Source organism: Camelus dromedarius, chromosome 22 (genome assembly GCF_036321535.1).
Source record: "Camelus dromedarius isolate mCamDro1 chromosome 22, mCamDro1.pat, whole genome shotgun sequence".
Classification (NCBI taxonomy): domain Eukaryota; kingdom Metazoa; phylum Chordata; class Mammalia; order Artiodactyla; family Camelidae; genus Camelus; species Camelus dromedarius.
The window spans coordinates 12319951-12340554 of NC_087457.1; the positions used below are offsets into that span (position 1 = coordinate 12319951).

A 20604-nucleotide genomic window follows, 5' to 3' on the forward strand; every position below is an offset into this window, starting at 1 on the left:
GCCCCCGCCCCGCCCAGGCCCGCCTCCTTCGGGGGTCGAGAGAACCCATTGGAGGAAGCGCTCGGCACAAAAGAAGGCGGAACTTCAGGTCCAGAAGCGGAATTGAGAGGCTGTAGCGAAGCGCAGCACCGCCCCCTGCGCAGCCTTTTCTGATTGGTTGGCGGGGTTGACGGGGTCGAGCTGCGCTCCCATTGGCTGTTTGGCGGCGAGGAGAGGGGGGGCTACGCGGAAAGGCCTGACGGAACAGAGCTTGGGGTCAGCTGTGCCGGCCCGGGTTTGCGATTAAAGCTGGGTCTCCGCCCCTGGGCCTGGGAAGATGGTGCTGGGGGGTTGCCCGGTGAGTTATTTACTTCTGTGCGGCCAGGCGGCTTTGCTGCTGGGGAACCTACTTCTGCTGCACTGTGTCTCTCGGAGCCATTCGCACAACACCACCGCTGAGCCCGAGCTCACATCGGCTGGCGTCGCCCACCCGGAGGGCTCCCCCGGCGCGGCGAGCTGGGAATATGGCGACCCCCACTCTCCAGTCATCCTTTGCTCTTACCTGTAAGCTGCCCAGTCGTCGAGGCGGGTGGAGATGGAGATGGGGCCTGGGATGCAAGGGTGTTGTGCGGGGAGAGGAGGGGAGGGAGGCTGCCTTTTTTTCCCTAAACGCTCTTCACCTGAGGACCTGATAGGCAACACCTGGGAGGTAAATAGCGTGGCAGGTTTCTCAGTCCTCTCACCCATGCAGGGAAAAGCCCTGTGTGTTGGTAGCAGATCGTTCAGGATCCCCAAAGAGGAGAAGTAGGGAGAAGTGACATGTAGACACCGGAAGAAGGGTACGAGATTGTGGCTTCTTTGTCCTACTCCCTTTAACCGGAGAAGCCGACGCAGGTGCTGGTACTGAGGCCACAAATGGAGTTAATTACTTGTCCCTACAAGGCACTTCCTTTAAAATGTATATATATTATATACATGCGGGTATATGTATGTGTGTGTGTGTGTGTATATGTATCTCCTTCCATTGCAAAACCAAGTCAAAAATTTTTTATTGCAGTATACTCAGTTACAGTGTATCAGTTTCTGGCGTACAGCATGTCCCAGTCATGCATATGTGTGTGTGTGTGTGTGTATGTGTGTATGTGTGTATGTGTATATATATACACATATATATATACATGCACATATATATACATTTGTTTTCATATTATTTTTCATTAAAGGTTGTCACAGATATTGAATATAGTTCCCTGGGCTATACAGCAAAAATTTGTTTTATCTATTTTTATATATAGTGGTTAACATTTAAAAATCTCAAACTCCCAAATTTATCACTTCCCACCTCCTTTCCCCCAGTAACCATAAGATTGTTTACTGTCTGCGAGTCTGTTTCAGTTTTGTAGATGAGTCCTTTAGTATCCTCTTTTCTCTTTTTTCAATATTCCACATATGAGTGATAGATGGTATTTTTCTTTCTCTTTCTGGCTTGATTCACTTAGAATGATGACCTACAGGTCCATGTTTCTGCAAATGGCATTATTTTGTTTTTTATCTCTGAGTAGTATTCCATTGTGTATATACCACAACTTCTTTATCCAGTCATCTGTTGATGGACATGTAGGTTGCTTCCATGTCTTGGCTATTGTATATAGTGCTGCTGTGAATATTGGGATGCATGTGTCTTTTCGAATTAGAGCCCCCTCCAGATATATGCTCAGGAGTGGGATTGCTGGATCATAGGGTAAGTCTATTTTTAGTTTTTTGAGGATTCTCCACACTGTTTTCAAAAATGGCTGCACCAAACTGCATTCCCACCAACAGTGTAGGAGGGTTCTCTTTTCTCCACAGCCTCTCCAGCATTTACTGTTTGTGGACTTTTTAATGATGGCCTTTCTGACTGGTGTGAGATGATACCTCATTGTAGTTTTGATTTGCCTTTCTCTGATAATTAGTGATATTGAGCATTTTTTCATGTGCCTATTAGCCATTTGTATGTCTTCACTGGAGAATTACTTGTTTAAGTCTTCTGCCCATTTTTGGATTGGGTTGGGTTTTTTTAATTATTAAGTTGTATGAGCTGTTTATATATTCTGGAAATTAAGCCTTTGTCAGTCACATCATTTGCAAATATTTTCTTCCATTCTGTAGGTTGTCATTTTGTTTTGCTTATGGTTTCCTTTGCTATGCAAAAGCTTGTGAGTTTAATTAAGTCCTATTTGTTTATTTTTGCTTTTATATCTATTGCCTGGGTAGACTGCCCTAGGAGAACATTGCTAAGATTTATGTCAGAGAATGTTTTGCCTGAGTTTTCTTCCAGGAGATTTATATTGTCTTTCTTATATTCAAGTCTTTAAGCCATTTTGAGTTTATTTTTCTGTGTGATGTGCTGGAGTGTTCTAACTTCACTGATTTAATGGGGCTGTCCAGTTTTCCCAACACCAATGCTGGAGAGATTGTCTTTTCTCCATTGTATATGCTTGCCTCTTTTGTCAAAGATTAATTGAGAATACATCTGTGGGTTTATTTCTGGGCTTCCTATTCTGTTTCATTGATCCATATGTCTGTTTTTGTACCAGTACTGTGTTGTTTTAATTATTGTAGCTCTGTAGTATTGTCTGAAGTCTGGGAGGGTTTCTCCTCCAGCTTCGTTCTTTTTCTTCAGTATTGCTTTGGCAATTCTGGGTCTTTTGTGATTCCATGTAAATTTTGGGGTTACTTGTTCTAGTTCTTGAAAAATGTCCTGTGTAATTAAATCTGTAGATTGCCTTCAGCAGTATGGCCATTTTAACAATACTGATTCTTCCAACCCAAGAGCATGGGCTATCTTTCCATTTCTTCAAGTCATCTTTAATTTCCTTAATCAGTGTTTTGTAATTCTCCATGTATAAGTCTTACACCTCCTTGGTCAGATTTATTCCTAAGTGTTCTATTGTTTTGGATATGATTTTAAAAGGGATTGTTTCTTTACTTTCTTTTCCTGACATTGCATTGTTAGTGTAAAGAAATGCAACTGATTTCTGTATGTTAATCTTGTATCCTGCTAACTTGCTGAATTCTTTTGTCAGCTCTAGTGGTTCTTGTGTGGAACTCTTAGGGTTGTCTATATATAGTATCATCCGCATATAGTGACAATTTTACATCTTCTCTTCCAATTTGGATCCCTTTTACTTTTTCTGTTGCCTGATTGCTGTGGCTAGGACTTCCAACACTATGTTGAATAGAAGTGGTGCGAGTGGGCAGCCTTGTCTTGTTACAGGTTTTAGTGGGAAGACTTTTTTCACCATTGAGTACTATGCTAGCTGTGGGTTTATCATAAATTGCTTTTATTATGTTGAGATATACCCAGTTTGGTAAGAGTTTTTATCATAAATGGGTGTTGAATTTTGTTAAGTGCTTTTTCTGCATCTGTTGAGATGATCATGTGATTTTTGTCCTTTCTCTTGTTGATATGATGTATCACATTGATTGATTTGCATATGTTGAGCCACCCTTGTGTCCCTGGGATGAACCCAACTTGATCATGGTGTATAATCTTTTTTATGTGCTGTTGGATTCTGTTTGCTAATATTTTGTTAAGGATTTTTGTATCTATGTTCATCAATGATATTGGCCTTTTTTTGGTAGTGTCTTTGTCTGGTTTTAGTATCAGGGTGATGGTTTGGGAGTATCCCCTCCTCTTCAGTCTTTTGGAAGAGTTTGAGAAGGACTGGTATGAGTTCTTTGTATGTTTGGTAGAATTCCCCAGTGAAGCCTTCTGGTCTTGGACTTTTGTTTGCAGGGAGGCTTTTTATTGCTGATTCTATTTCATTTGTATTGATTGGTCTGTTCAAATGATCTGTTTCTTCTTGATTCAGTTTTGTTGGGCTGAAACAATGCAATGTTTCTAGAAACTTGTCCATTTCTTCTAAGTTGTCCGATTTATTGCCATGTAGTTCACAGTATTCTCTTATGATTTACTGTATTTCTGTGGTATTGATTGTAATTTCTCCATTTTCCTTTCTTATTTTTTTTTTACTTGTGTTCTCTCTCTTCTTCGTTGTGAGCCTGGCCAGAGGTTTGTCAATTTTGTTTACTCTTTCAAAAAACCAGCTCTTGGTGAGATTGATTTTTTTCCTATTCTTTTTTTAAATCTCTATTTTATTTATTTCCTCCCTGATCTTTATTATTTCTTTCCTTCTGCTGACTTTAGGTTTTGTTCTTCTTTTTCTAACTTTTTTAGGTGGTGGGTTCAGTTGCTCATTTGAGATTGTTCTTGTTTTTGAGAAAGGCCTGTACCACGAGGAACTTCCTTCTTAGGACTGTTTTTGGTGCATCCCGTGCATTTTGTGTGGTTGTGTTTTCACTGTCATTTGTCTCAAAGTATTTTTTAATTTATTCTTTGATTTCATCACTGATCCATTGGTTTTGGGGGGGCATATTGTATAATCGCCATGCTGCTGTTTTTCTTCTCCTTTGTTTTTCTGTGGTTGATTTCTAGTTTCATGACATAGTGGTCAGAAAAGATGCTTGAAATAATTTCTATCCTCTCAGATTTGTTGAGGCTCCTTTTGTGCCTGAGTGATTGGACATGACCTATCCTAGAGAATGTTCCATACACACTTGGAAAGAATGTATATTCTGTTTTGGGGGGATATAGTATCCTAAAAATATCAACCAAGTTCAGCTGTTTGATTGTGTCATTTAGTTTCTCCATTGCCTTATTGATTTTCTGTCTGGGAAATCTATCCCATGATGTTAATGAGGGATTCAAGTTTCCTACTATGATTGTGTTCCCATCAATTTCTCCTTCTATATCTGTTAGTATTTGCTTTATGTATTTAGGTGCTCCTATATTGGGTGCATGTATGTTAAGGAGTGTAGTATCCTCATCTTTTATTGCTCCGTTAATCGTTATGTAGTTTCCTTCTTTATCTTTATGGACTTTGTTTAAACTCTATTGTGTCTGAAATCAGTATTTGCTTTCTTGTGGTTTCCATTCATTCTCTCGTTTCCATCTATGTGTGTCCTTCACCCTAAAGTGAGTCTCTTGTATACAGCATATTGTAGATTCTTGTTTTATTATCCAATCTGGAACTCTGTCTTTTGACTGGAGCATTTAGTCCGTTGACATTTATGGTAATTATTGGTAAAGGTGTGTTTATTGCCATTTTGAACTTAGTTTTCCAGTTGATTTGGTATTTCTTATTTGTTCCTTTCCCTTTTTCTTTCTGTGGTTTGATAAAATTTTTTTGTATTATCTTGGTTTCTTTTTGGGTTTTGTGACTCTGTGCTTTTGGTTTGTGGTTACCATGTTTTTAAAGTATGCTAACCCATTACTATATCTGTTTGCTTTAAACCAATAGTCATGTAAGCTCAAACACATCCTAAAAGGAAAGAAAAAAGTATATATTTTCTTGCTCCCCTCTCGCATCTTTAATGGTTTTGATGTCCTCTTTTACATCTTCATGTTTATTCATTTGCAATTCATTGTAGTTATCACATTTCCAATTATGGTTTTCTCCTTTCTATAGTTTCCTGCTTCTTTTCTATTTAAAGTAGACCTTCCAGTATTTTGTTTAGGGTAGGTTTAGTATTGCTGAATTCTTTTAGTTTTCGCTTATCTGTGGAAGTCTTTCTCTCTCCTTCTATTCTAAAGGATAGTCTTGTTGGATTGAGTATCCTAGGTTACAGCTTTTTCTCATTCAGGACTTTGACTATATCTTGCCACACCTTTGTGGCCTGCAATGTTTGTGTTGAGAAATCAGCTGAAAGCCTTATGGGCATTCCCTTGTAACTAACTCTTTGTTTTTCTCTTGGTGCCTTTAGAACGATTTATCTTTAACTTTGGCCATCTTAATTATAACATGTCTTGGTGTGGGTCTATTTGGTTCTTCTTGTTTGGTACCATCTATGCTTCCTGTCCTTGGATATCTGATTCCTTCTTTAGATTTGGGAATTTTTCAGTTACGATTTTTTTCAAATACCTTTTCATATCTTTTTTTCTTAACTTCACCTTTATTGTGGTATAGTTCCTGTACAGTAAACTACACATATTTCAGATATACACTTTGATGAATTTTGATAGATGTATACACCAGTGAAACCTCTACTGCAATCAAGAAGGCTAACATTTCCATCACTCCCCAAGAGGTGCAATTTTGGAATTCCCAATTTATCCCTTCCCTCCCCCTTTAACCGCTAGTAACCATAAGTTTGTTCTCTGTTTGTAAGTCTGCTTCTGTTTTGTAGATAATTTCATTTGTGTCCCTTTTTTTAAGATTCCACATATAAGCAATATCATATGGCATTTTTCTTTCTCTTCCTGGCTTCCTTCCCATAGAATGATGATCTCCAGGTCCACCTATGTTCTGCAAATGGCATTATTTTATTTTTTATGGCTGAGTAGTATTCCATTGTATATATATACACCACATCTATATCCAGTCATCTGTTGATAGACGTTTGGGTTGTTTCCATGTCTTGGATATTGTAAATAGTGCTGCAATGAAAACTGGGGTGCATGTGTCTTTTTGAATTATATTTTTCTCCAGATAAATGCCCAGGAGTGGGATTGCTGGATCATATAGTAAGTCTATTTTTAGTCTTTTGAGAAGTGTCCATATTGTCCTACATAGTGGCTGCACCAAGTTACTTTCTCACCAACAGTGTAGGGGAATTCCTTTTTCTCCACACCCCCTCCAACATTTATCGTTTGTGGCCTTTTTAATGAAGGCATTCTGACTGGTTTGAGGTGGTATCTCATTGTAGGTTTGATTTGCATTTCTCCAACAATTAGTGATGTTGAGCATCTTTTCATGTACTTGTTGGCCACCTGTATGTCTTCTTTGGAGATATGCCTATTTAGGTCTTCTGCCCATTTCTTGATTGGGTTGCTTCTTTTTTTTTCATATTAAGGTGTATGAGCTGTTTGTATATTTTGGAAATTAGTCCCTTGTTGGTTGCATCATTTACAAACATTTTCTCACGTTCTGTAGGTTGTCTTTTCATTTTGTTGATAGTGTCCTTAACTGTGCAAAAGCTTTTAAGTTTAGTTAGATCCCACTTGTTTATTTTTGCTTTTATCTCCATTACTCTAGGAGTTGCTTCAAAAACTATATTGCTGTGATTTATGTGCAAGAGTGTCCTGCCTATGATTTACTCTAGGAGTTTTATAGTATCTGGTCTTACATTTAAGTCTATAATCCATTTTGAGGTTTTTGGTATATGGTGTTAAAGAATGTTCTGATTTCAGTCTTTTCTAGACAACTGTCTAGTTTTCCCCACACCATCTACTGAAGAGACTGTCATTTCTCCATTGTATATTCTTGCCTCCTTTGTTGTAGATTAATTGACCATAAGTACATGGGCTTATTTCTGGATTTTCTATCCTGTTCCATTGATCTGTGTGTCCGTTTTTGTGCCAGTACCATACTGTTTTCGTTACTGTATCTTTCTAGTATACTCTGAAGTCAGGGAGGGTGTTTCTCCCAGCTCCATACTTCTTTTTCAAGATTGTTTTTGCTATTCAGTGTCTTTTGTGTTTCCATACAAATTTTAACATTTTTTGTTCCAGCTCTGTGAAAAATGTCCCTGGGCATTTGGTAGGGATTGCACTAAGTCTCTTTATTTCCTGGGGTACTATAGCCATTTTAACAATATTGAGTCTTCGAATCCAAGAACATGGTATATCTTTCCATTTGTTTATGTCGTCTTCAGTTTGTTTCATCAGTGTCTTATAGTTTTTGGAGTACAAGTCTTTTGCCTCCTTGGATAGGTTTGTTCCTAGGTATTTTATTCATTTTGGTACAATGGTGAATGGTATTGTTTCCTTAATTTCTTTTTCTGCTATTTTGTTGTTAGTGTATGGAAATGTAACTGATTTCTGTGTATTAATTTTGTATCCTGCAACTTTACCAGATTCACTGATGAGTTGTAGTAGTTTTCTGGTCACTTCTTTCGGGTTTTCTATGTATGGTATCATGTCATCTGCAAACAGTGACAGTTTTATTTCTTCATTTCCAATTTAGATTCCTTTATTTCTTTTTATCCTCTGATAGCTATGGCTCAAACTTCCAAAACTAAGTCGAATAAAAGTGGCAAGAGTGGGCGTCCTTGTCTTGTTCCTGATCTTAGAGGAAATGCTTCCAGCTTTTCCCCATTAAGTATGATGTTAACTGTGGGTTTGCCATAGACATCCTTTATTATCTTGAGGTATATTTAGTGAATGACCACTTCTGGAGAGTTTTCATTGTAAATGGATATTGAATTTTATCAAAATATTTTTCTGTATCTATTGAGATGATTTTGTGGGTTTTATTCTTCAGTTTCTTAATGTGGTGTATCACATTGATTGACTTGCAGATTTTGAAAAATCCTTGCATCCCTGGGATAAATCCCACTTGATCGTGGTGTATGATCCTTTTAATGCATTATAGGAGTCAATTTGCTAGTATTTTGTTGAGGATTTTTGCATCTATCTTCATAAGTGATATTAGCCTGTAATTTTCTTTTTTTGTGGTATCTTTGTCTAGTTTTGAAATCAGGGTGATGATGGCCTCATAGAATGGTTTTCGAAGTCTTCCTGCCTCTGGAATTCCTCTTGGAATACTTTCAGAAGGATAGGTATTAACTTTTCTGTAAATGTTTCATAGAATTCCCCTGTGAAGCCATCTGGTCCTGAACTTTTGTTTGTTGGGAGTTTAATTACTGATTCAATTTCAGTACTGGTAATTGGTCTGTTCATACTGTCTGTTTCTTCCTGGTCCCGTCTTGGTAGATTGTACCTTTCAAAGGACATGTCCATTTCTACATTGTCCTTTTTGTTGGCATATAGTTGCTCATAGTAACTTATTATGATCTCTTACATTTCTGTGGTGTCTCTCCCTTCTGGCCTGTAGAGTTTCTGCTGGAAAATCAACTAATAACTTTATTGGACTTCCTTCCCTCATATGTTACTTGTTGCTTTTCTCTTGCAGATTTTAATATTTTTTCCTTATCCTTAATTTTGACAATTTGATTACTATGTGCCCTGGTGTGTTCCTTTTTGGGTTGATCCTGTGTGGAACTCTCTGCACTTCCTGGACTTGGGTGACAGTTTCCTTTCCCAAGTTAGGGAAGTTTTCAGTTATTACCACTTAAAAAATTTTCTCACCTCTCTCTCTCCTCTTTCTGGGACCCCTATAATATGAATATGAGTGCACTTCATGTTGTCCAGAGTTCTCTTAAACTATCCTCATTTCTTTTCATTATTTTTTCTTTTTTTCCATTCTGTAGTAGTGATTTCCACTAGTCTGTCTTCTAGCTCATTGTTCCATCCTTCTGCCTCATTTAGTCTATTCTTGGTTCCTTCTAGTGTGTTAATTCATTTCAGTGATTTTATTCTTCAACTCTGTTTAGATGTTCTTTACTTTTTTCAACTCTTTGCTAAAACTTTCACTGTGTGCATCTCTATTCCTCTTGAGTTCTCTAGACATCTTCTCTATCATTCATCTAAACTCTTTCTCGGATAGATTGCTTGTTCCCTCATCACTTATTTTTTCTTTTGGGGTTTTATCTTGTACCTTGGCCTAGAAGATATTCCTCTGCTGCCTCGTATCATCTATCTTTCTATTTGATTTTTAGGTAGGTCAGTTAAATTTCTTGACCTTGGAGAAATGTCCCTCTTCTCTCTGTGGGAGACATCTTATGCATCCCAGCAGTACACTCCTCTCTTGTCACTCAAGGGCCAGGGTCCAGCCAGTCCCCGGGTAGTCCGGCCTGTTGTTTTGGGATTGTTGTTTTCTTATTTCTGTTATCTGCCACCTGGTGGATGAGGCTGGACTAGAGGCTTATGCAGGTTTCCTGGCAGGAGCAGTGGGAGTGCCTGCCCACTGCTGGGTGAAGCTTGGTCCTGGTCCTCTGGTGGGTAGAGCCATGTCTCAGGGCATGTCTAGAGGTGTTTGTGGCTCAGGAAGTTTGCTGATGGTCGAGGCTGCATTCTCACCCCATATGTTGTTTGGCCTGAGGCTTCCCAGCACTTAAGCCTAGAGGCTGTTGAGTGGGTCTAGGGGTTGGTGCCAGTGATCCAGTCAAGATGTCAGCCTCCAGGGAAGCTCATGTAAATGAACAGTCCCAGAATGTCCGCCACCAGCTTTTATGTCCCCTGAGCGAACCCCAGCCATCCCCTACCTCCCTAAAAGCCCTTCCAAAACCCGCAGGCAGGTCTGGCCTAGGTTCCTATGAAATCGCTGCCTCTGCCCCTGGACCTGGCACCTGCGAGATTCTGTGTGCGCTTCCCCAGAGCATAAAGTTTCTGTTTCCCCCTGTCCCGTGGGGCTCCAGGGGTTAAGCCCTACTCACCTTCAAAACCAGATGTCCTGGGGTCTCCTCCTCCCAGTACCGGAATGAATCCTGGGCTGGGGACTTATGTGGGGCTCAGAACTCTCATTCCTGTAGGAGGGCCTCTGGGACTTGATTTTTCTTCAGCTTGTGGGCCTTGAGCTATACCCTCCCCCCAAAATTTTTAACATCTGTTTTATGTCAGATAAGCAAAAGCACTTGGGAAATGCAAAAAGAACTGGAATCCTTGGTTTCAATTTTGCCTCCATAGCCTTGTGGCTGTTTACCTAGGGATGAGAGGAAGCCATGGCAGAAGTAGAATCCTTGTAGAAATAGGACCAGGTAAACAACAAGGTCCTACTGTATAGCATGGAGAACTATATTCAATATCTTGTAATAACCTAGAAAGTGTATCTAAGTCTATGTATGTCTGAATCACTATGCTGTACACCAGAAACTAACACAACATTGCAAATCAACTATACTTCAATTTTTAGAAATTAATTAATAAAAAAGAAATAGGACCAAAAATACCCACCCCACCCCAACAGAAGCTTCCTTTGGATGGCTGACCTGCTGTGTGTCAGCCTAATTGACACCATCACATCTTGGAGAAGAGTCAGAATGAAGTTAAACCGCAGAAAACAAAGAAATGTCTCTTGCCTGTTTTGATTATGTACATTGAAACAGCCATTTGCAAAGTCCTTAATGATGACGGTGATCCTGATCTTACTGCTGATTTACAGACCTGATGAATTTATAGAATGTGAAGACCCAGTGGATCATGTTGGAAATGCAACGGCATCCCAGGAACTTGGTTATGGTTGTCTCAAGGTGGGTTTTTGTTTTGTTTTATAAGCAGACTCTTCCACAGAGGAATAGTGCTGGCTAAATGCTGTTACAGAAAAGTATAAAGGATATGAAGTCACCATTTTGTAAAATTCACTGGAATGACTGTTACTGGAAATTTCCAGCATAGCCTGGGTCAGTGGCTGAACAAGACATGTAGTTGTCTCTGGAAGAAACAGTCTCTGTGCCTAAGTTACCCAGGTGCAAAGACCCACCTGTCTTTGGTTCCTTTGGCCATTGAGACTGACAGATTCGGAGCTAAAATATCACCCCTGACTATCCTTCAAGGCCTGTACTTTCCTGAAAGAGGAAAAGAAAGGTCTGTGGACTTTCAAAAGTGATGATGGATTGAGCAATATCTTCATTACCCACGCGTCTGGGACAGAATTCCTGTTGCCAATAACCTCTTTTCACCAGACAAGCAATTTCCCACCATGTCCTTAAGAAATAGAGTCTGTGAGTACATGTCTTTGTAGGAGGTTATAACATTCCAGGAGAAGCCTTTGATAACAGTGGCATCTTGGAATAGAAAAAAGCCATGCAGTTCCATAAATAACATCCCTAAAGCTGGGTGCATGCTTCCTAGTCAGTCTCCCGAGAACTAGTGAAGTTCATGTTCTTCGTCCCCACTGTTGATTCACCGTTATGTTCTGTTACGCTGTGTGATGCCAGTCAAGACGCAGTCAGGTATAAGAGAAATACAGGAAGGTATTCCTTGTACTATATCAGACCCAGAGGAATAAACCTAAAAATGATAAGGCCAAAAAGGCAACTGCTACTGCAATCATGTATAAGGAAGTATTTTTAATCCAATGAAATCTTGCTGTATTGATAATTACTGATAAAAGTTTGAGTGAGCACTGTACAGAGATCATTGTACAGATATGCTTTGGCCCATTTTAATGAAAACCTGGGTTGATCCCGAGAAGACACTCAAACCATCACATCCCCCTGAATTCTTAGAGGACCCTCAGTATTCAGGCCCCGGAGCCCCGGGGGAGATATGAGAAGCAAGTGTCCTCATTTCCCACTCCCTTCCCTTTGAGGAATGTTCCAGAAAAATCAGTGGTGAAGCACTTCATAAGGTGTCAATAGAGAATATACAGCTGTGCTTTCTCTGTTCAAATTCAGTTACACAAAGGGTCAGAGGTCCTGTTCTGAAATTTTTTGCTGGAATTTAAACTTACTCTTTAGCGGTACTACAGATATCTGATGACACTTTTATGACCCAAGTCAAGTTCTGAGCTAATATTCTGAGTTCTTTCCTAATTATGTTCACCTATAATATGTGTATAAAACAGACCTCAAATACACATTGACTTTTTAAATACCCATTTCCAAATACTCAGAAATGTGTTCTTTTTTCCTGCAAATATATGATAATTAAAGCATTGTGTCTGTCTATACTAAATGGCATTTAATGAAAGTGATTATAACAAACTTTTTTGCTGTATTATTAAAGAAGGCAGTCATAAAGGGGGAAAAAAGTTTATTTGAAAACCATGTACATTTAGGATGGATTAATTTCAAATCCCTTAAAGGATGTCACAAAATTCCTTGCTATTTAGCACAGCTTTACCCGACCTCCGTTAGCGTGATGGTTGTCCTGAGTCAGCTTTTATTAATTCACGGAAAGCTAATGTGTCGTGTGACTTGCTCTGGTGAGTTTGGTCAGTTGGTGGTTTTGTTTTGGTTGTTATTCCACAGTTTGGTGGTCAGGCCTACAGCGACGTGGAACACACTTCGGTCCAGTGCCGGGCCCTAGATGGGATTGAGTGTGCCAGCCCTAGAACCTTCCTACGAGAGAATAAACCTTGTATAAAGTAAGTGTTACTTTGAATGAGGCAGTTAATACTTGGATGGAGGTGGAGCTGTTTTCTTTGTCGTCTCTCAATGTGACTCTCTTTTTTTACCTTAAGTGTTAATGGGGCAACATGATTAATTCTATGCATAATCCACCGACCTGGGTAATGTGGTTATAATAGGGAGGACACTGGACTTGAGACCAAAGGCTGAAATTTCTAAATGTCTCTTTCAGGACCTTTGGGCACCCCCAAGTCTCTGTCTCTTCATCCTCAAAATGAGGGGGTTGGACCAGATGATATAGTTCCAAGGTTCCTATGACAGGCATAAATCGTATGAAAACAGCCTTAGAATTTCAGAAATAAAGGTTTTATTATGAAAACTGTGGGCCTCTCTCCCTGAAAAATCAGCATTTAGGATAACACTGATGAAAGTTAAAAGAATTAGGGTTATTCCTGTAAACTCTGCTTTAAGGCCCAGAATTTACTTACACCATTTGCTAGAGAGTCTATGACTGTGCCGAGTGATGGTGTTAGGACAACCGCAATGGAATGTCGTCACAGGACGTAAGATGGAAGTCCCTACAAAGAAGTCCCCGTTTTTAGGTGCCACAAAACAGCAGGAAAGGAATGAGGAGGTCAGTGTTCATTTCAGGAACCGTAACACTTCGTTAGAGAACTACATTCAGCACCATGGCCTTGGGAAAGGAGCCTGAGTGAGGGCGGGAGGGGGGGCCCAACTCCACTCCTACCAGAATGCCAGTTGTGCAAATGTGCTTGATGGTTTCTTCCCCAGTCCAGCCCTGTCTGGGATCTTACAGGTCCTCATACCTTAGCAAGTACTCTTTTGAGACTCAGCTAACTAGAGATTTCCCTTTTTTACAGGAGTAAGAGGTCACAAAGGTACTGCGTCCCCACCTTTTCACTTAACATGAAATTCACTAGTCATGAAGTGTGTTCATCTCCGCGTGGTAAACACCTTCCTCTTAATTCCTTTTGTCCAGGTACACCGGACACTACTTCATAACCACTTTACTCTACTCTTTCTTCCTGGGCTGTTTCGGAGTGGATCGTTTCTGTCTGGGACACACTGGCACAGCCGTAGGGAAGCTCTTGACACTTGGAGGACTTGGGATTTGGTGGTTTGTTGACCTCATTTTGCTCATCGCTGGAGGGCTGATGCCCAGTGACGGCAGCAATTGGTGCACTATTTACTGAAAAGAGCCGCTGTCCTGGCTCAGAGGGGCAAGTCTTCTGAATTCATCTCTGCAGGCTCCTCCTGGACGTCAGACTCTTCCTTGATATCAGACTCGACCACTGCTTTCCCTCCTTGGAGGGAATGGATTTGGTTAGGAAGGTTTCCTTGGACTATGGATTTTCAGCGCAGAATTTCCCCTTACAGACTAGAAATGACACGCAAACAGTATTGCCAGTATCATCTGTGTACCTTTCCTCATGTACAAAATATAAAGGATGGTAATTAACTTATAAACCGCAGCAGGGTTTCCACATTCTTTACTTCTGTGCATTGCTGTGTTGTCAGTCTTTTGGAGCAAGTGGACCCAACGGGATGAACAAAGTGAATATTTTTCGCCTTGTGCCTTTTGTGATCCTGAGCCTTCACGCAGAGAAGAACCAGCGAAAATCTTCAGCAGAAGTAGAAATGGTGATGGATTTTCATACACATTGAGATTCAACGTTACCAACCTGGAATGCTGGGTATTCTCAGGAGGTACAGTGAAACTCAAAATCATACACGTTTTGCTAAAAGCTAGGCGTTTGGAGTGAGCCTATTAATTAAACCCTATTGTTGCATCATCATTATGCCCAAGAGACAACACATATGATACAATAATTTCTTCATTCCAGTTAGGCTTTGAAAGCCAACAGTATCAGACATGTCTAGGTTAAGCTGTCCTCTTGGCAGAATTTTCCTATCTAAAAATTCGTATTTACCAGTTTAGAGAGCTGGTAAAAAAGATTTCATACAGGTAACTGTAAAAATATTCTTTATGGTTAGGTAAGATAAGGTGAGGAACCTCATGACCTTGGAAAGAAAAACAGACTCTTACTTAAGGGATATTATTTATGAGTGCTGGCTAGAGTTAGGATGTGATTTATATGGGCAAAGAGAAATTGAACGCATTCTGTCAAAATAAGCATGGTACCAAACTCTCCCTGTGGGCTACAGCCATCAGCCAGAGGTAAAGAGAGAACCAAGCTTTTGCATTCCCAAATCACTGAGTATACAAAAATGTTCTGAATTATAAATGATTTTAAAAACTTAGTTCCCATCCCTTGCAATCTGAGTTGAAAAGAACTGTTAAAGTACATAGCAAAAGGACAAATTTGTATGTAAGTCAAACTAACAGCCTGCTACTTCAGTAACTTACAATTTCCAGCAACAATCAATGTAGACCTGTTCAAAGTTTAGTCTCCTAATAATTGACATAAAAACCAGGAATCACAGTTAAACTAACTTTGGAAATGCTCTATCATTATGAAGCAGTATTCCTAAAAGTTTCAGCTTTATTAGCCCTGATTAATATGATCACTGCTATTAAGTGATGGCTATCATGTAGAAATTAAAACAACTTATTCTGTTCTACCTTGAAAGTTCTGGACCACATTGACCTTAACCTTGTTTATAACAGTAATAATTAAGATTCTTACTCAAAATCTCTAAGGCAGAATTACTTAAATTCCCATAGGCCATGAAGAAACGACCCTTTCCCCCCAGAAATGCAGATACATAAAATTTTGCATAGGATTTAAGGGAGTTCAAGGATTCCCCTTAAAAAAAAAAACAGAGAGTTCAGTAGTAGAGTAGTGGCTTAGCATGCACAAGGTCCTGAGTTCAATCCCCAGTACAGTTACTTCCATTTAAAAAAATCATAAATAGTCTCCTCAACAACAAAACCACAACTGACTGCTAAGCAAACATCGAGAAAAAAGACTGAAACCTATTAAAGATCTTCTTCAAATGGAAATATAAGGAGGGAACCACAGCAGAACGGTAGGAGGGGCGTGATATAATTGGAAACCATACTTCCTGGGTGGGTGACCCACAAGCTGAAGAATAATTAAGTTGCAGAGGCCCTCCCACAGGAATGAGAGTCCTGAGCACCATATAAGTCCCCAGCCTGGGGTTCCAGCATTGAGAGGAGGAGACCCCAGGACATCTGGTTTTGAAGGCCAGTGGGGCTTAACACCAGGAGCCCCACAGGACTGGGGTAAACAGACTTCATTCTCTTGGGAAGTGTACACGTAATCTTACGTGCGCCAGGTCCAAGGACAGAGGCAGTGATTTCATAGAAACGTGGGCCAGAATTGCCTGTTGGATTTGGAAGGTCTTCTGGGGAGGTAGGGGATGGCTGCGGCTCACCTACGGGTCATAAAAGCTGGTGGCAGACATTCCTGGACTGTTCATCTACACAAGCTTTCCTGGAGGCTGACATCTTGACTGGATCATTGGCATCAACACCTAGTCCCACTCAACAGACTCTAGACTTAAGTGCTGGGAAGCCTCAGGCCAAACGATATATGGGGTGAGAATGCAGCCCCAACCATCAGCAAACTTCCTGAGCCACAAACAGCTCTAGACACACCTTGGGACATGGCTCTACCCACCAGAGGACCAGGACCAAGCTTCACCCAGCAGTGGGCAGGCACTCCCACTGCTCCTGCCAGGCAACCTGCATAAGCCTCTAGTCCAGCCTCATCCACCAGGTGGCAGGTACCAGAAATAAGAAAACAACAACCCAAAAGCCTGTGGAAGGAATCCACAAACACAGGCCAGAATCTACCCTGGGACTGGCTGAACCCTGGCCCTTGAGGTACAAGAGACGAGTGTACTGCTGGGATGCATAGGACGTCTCCCACAGAGGCCACTTCTCCAAGGCCAAGAAATATAACTAACCTACCTAAAATTACAAATAGAAAGACAATATGAGGTGGCAGAGGAATATGTTCCAGACCAAGGTGCAAGATAAAACCCCAGAAGAAGAATTAAGTGATGAAGAGATAGCCAATTTATCTGAGAAAGAATTTAAATTAATGATGGTGAAGATGTTCAGAGAACTTAAACGGTGTATAGATGCACAGAGTGAAGATTTTAGCAAAGAGTTGGAAAATATAAAAAATACCCAGAGTTGATGAATAAAGTTACTGAAATGAATAACACATTAGAAGGAACCAAGAATAGACTAAATGAGGCAGAAGAATGGATCAGTGAGCTAGAAGACAGGTTAGTGGAAATCACTACAAAACAAAAAAGAATGAAAAGAATTGAGGATAGTTTAAGAGAGCTCTGGGACAACATGTAGTGCACTAATATTCACATTATAGGGGTCCCAGAAAGAGACGAGAGAGAGAGAGAGGACATGAGAAAATTTTTGAAGTGGTAATAACTGAAAACTTCCCTAACTTGGGAAAGGAAACTGTCACCCAAGTCAGGGAAGCGCAGAGAGTTCCACACAGGATCAACCCAAAGAGGAACACACCAAGGCACACAGTAATCAAGTTGTCAAAAATTAAAGATAAGGAGAAAATATTAAAGTCAGCAAGAGAAAAGCAACAAGTAACATACAAGAGAAGTCCAATAAGGTTATCTGATTTTCCAGCAGAAACTCTACAGGCCATAAAGGAGTGGCCTGATATATTTAAAGTGGTGAAAGGGGAAAACTTACAACCAAGAACACTCTGTCCAGCAAGGCTGTCCTTCATATTTGATCGAGAAATCAAAAGCTTCACAGATAAACAAAATCTAAAAGAATTCAGCACCGCTAAATCAGCTTTACAACAAAAGTTAAAGGAACTTCTCTAGTCATCAAACCACAGAAAAGAGAACCAAAAGAAGAGGAAAGTAAGACCTACAAAACAAACCCAAAACAGTTAACAAAATGGCAATAAGAACATACATATCGATCATTACCTCAAATGTAAATGGATTAAACACTCCAACCAAAAGACATTGGCTGGCTGGCTGGATATAAAAACAAGACCCATATATATGCTGTCTGTATAAAAGGCCCAATTCAGAGCTAGAGACACATGCAGGCTGAAAGTAAGGGGATAGAAAAAGATACTCCATGCAAACGGAAACCAAAAGAAGGCTGGGGTACCAATATGTGTATCAGACAAAATAGATTTTAAGGTAAAGACTGTTACACAAGACTAGGATACTACATAATGCTCAAGGGATCAATCCAAGAGGATGTAACAATTGTAAATATATATGCACTCAACATAGGAGCACCTCAATACATAAGGGAATTATTAATAGACATAAAAGGAGAAATTAACAATAACACAATGATAGCTGGGTACGTTAACACCCTACTTAAATCAATGGACAGATAATCCAGACAGAAAATCAATAAGAAATTGACCACATGCTGGCCCACAAAGCAAGCCTCAGTAAATTTTTAAAAATTGAAATCATACCAAGCATCTTTTCCAACCACAATGCTATAAGATTAGAATACAACTACAAGAAAGAAAACTGCAAACACATGGAAGTTCAACAATATACTACTAAACAAACAATGGGTCACTGAGGAAATCAAAAAATACTTTGAGAAAATGACAATGAAAACAACAATGATCCAAAACCTCTGGGATGCAGCAAAAGCAGTTGTAAGAGGGAAGTTTATAGTAATACAAGCCTACCTCAGGAATCAAGAAAAATCTCAAGTAAACAACCTAACCCTACACCTAGAGCAGCTAGAGAAAGAACAAACAAAACCCAAGGTCAGTAGAAGAAAAGATATCTTAAAGATTCGAGCAGAAGGGGGAGGATATAGCTCAAGTGGTAGAGCGCATGCTTAGCATGCAGGAGTTCCTGGGTTCAATCCCCAGTACCTCCTCTTAAAAAATTAATAAACAAATGAACCTAATTACCTCCCCCTTCAAAAAAATAAAAGATCAGAGTAGAAATAAATGAGATAGACCTTAAAAAAAAAAAATAGGAAAGATCAGTGAAACTAAAAGCTGGTTCTTTGAAAAGAAATTTGATGAATCTTTAGTCAGACTCATCAAGAAAGAAAGGGAGAGGGTCCAAATTAATCAGAAATGAAAAAGGACAGGTTATAACCAACACCACAGAAATACAATGATCATAAGAGGCTACTCTGAGCAACTATACGCCAGCAAAAAGGACAACGTAGAAGAAACAGAAAACTTCTTAGGTACAATTTGCCAAGACTGAACCAGGAAGAAATAGACAATGTGGAATGGGATAGAAAGTCCAAAAATAAACCCACACTCTTATGGTCAAATTAATCTACGACAAAGGAGGCAAGAATATACAGTAGAGCAAAGACAGTCTCTTCAATAAAATGATAACTGGGGAAATTCAACAGTTACCTGTAAAAACTGAAACTGGAACATTCTCCAAAACCACATACAAAAATAAACTCAAAATGGATTAAAGTCTTAAATGTAAGACCAGATACTGCAAACTACTAGAGGAAAACATAGGCAGAACACACTCTGACATAAATCACAGCAATCTATTTTTTGAACCAGCTCCTGGAGTAATGGACATAAAAGCAAAAATAAACAAATCAGATCTAATTAAACTTACAAGCCTTTGCACAGCTAAGAATACCATCAACAAAGCAAAAAGACAACCTTCAGAATGCGAGAAAATGTTTGCAAATGAGCAACTGGCAAAGGGCTAGTTTCCAAAATACACAAACAGCTCATACACCTTAGTATCAAAAAACAAACAAAAAAAACAGGCAACCCAATCAAAAAAAGGGCAGAAGACTTAAGTAGACATCTCCAAAGAAGTCATACAGATGGCCAACAAGCACATGAAAAGATGCTCAACATCACTAATTGTTAATGAAATGCAAATCAAAACTACAATGAGATACCACCTCACACCAGTCAGAATGGCCATCATTAAAAAGTCTTCAAATGATAAATGCTGGAGAGGGTGTGGAGGAATGGAACCCCTCCTACACTGTTGGTAAGAATGTAAATTGGTGCAGCCACTATGGAGGTTTCTTAAAAAACTGAAAAATAGACTTACCATATGATCCAGCAATCCCACTGTTTGTTAGGCATATATCTGGAGAAAAATGTAATTCAAAAAGACACATGCACCCCCCTGTTCGTATTCATAGCAGCACTACTTACAATAGCTAAGACATGGAAGCAACCTAAATGTTCATTGACAGATGACCAGATAAAGAAGTTGTGGTTCATATATACAATGGAGTACTACTCAACCATAAAAAAAGAATAAAATAATGCCATTTGCAGCAACATGGGTGGACCTGGAGATCATCATTCTGAGTGAAGCAAGCCAGAAAGAAAAATGCCATATCACTTGTATGTGGAATCTTAAAAAAAAATTAAAAGGACACAAATGAACTCATCTACAAAACAGAACCAGAGTCACAGACATAGAAAACAAACTTATGGTTACCAGTGGGTAAAAGGGGTGGGAAGGGATAAACTGGGAATTTGAAAATTGCTCCTCTTGGGGAGTGATGGAAATGTTAGCTATCTTGATCGTGGTAGGGGTTTCACTGGGGCATATACATCTATCAAAATTCATCAAACTATACATTTGAAATATGTGTAGTTTACTATACAGGAACCATACCACAAAAAAAAAAAAAAAGAAGAAAAGAAAATCATAAATATAAAAAAAGAGTATCAAGCC

At 39.6% G+C, this 20604-nt stretch overlaps 1 protein-coding gene across 1 annotated transcript; it reads left to right on the forward strand.

Moving 5' to 3' along the window:
* Positions 1-221: 221 nt before the first annotated feature.
* On the forward strand, positions 222-20575 carry TM2D2 (TM2 domain containing 2). Its single transcript, XM_010999116.3, has 4 exons — positions 222-543; positions 11022-11109; positions 12832-12947; positions 13931-20575. The coding sequence occupies exons 1-4, from the start codon at positions 317-319 to the stop codon at positions 14142-14144; spliced, it is 645 nt and encodes a 214-aa protein (XP_010997418.1). The 5' UTR covers positions 222-316; the 3' UTR covers positions 14145-20575.
* Positions 20576-20604: the final 29 nt, after the last annotated feature.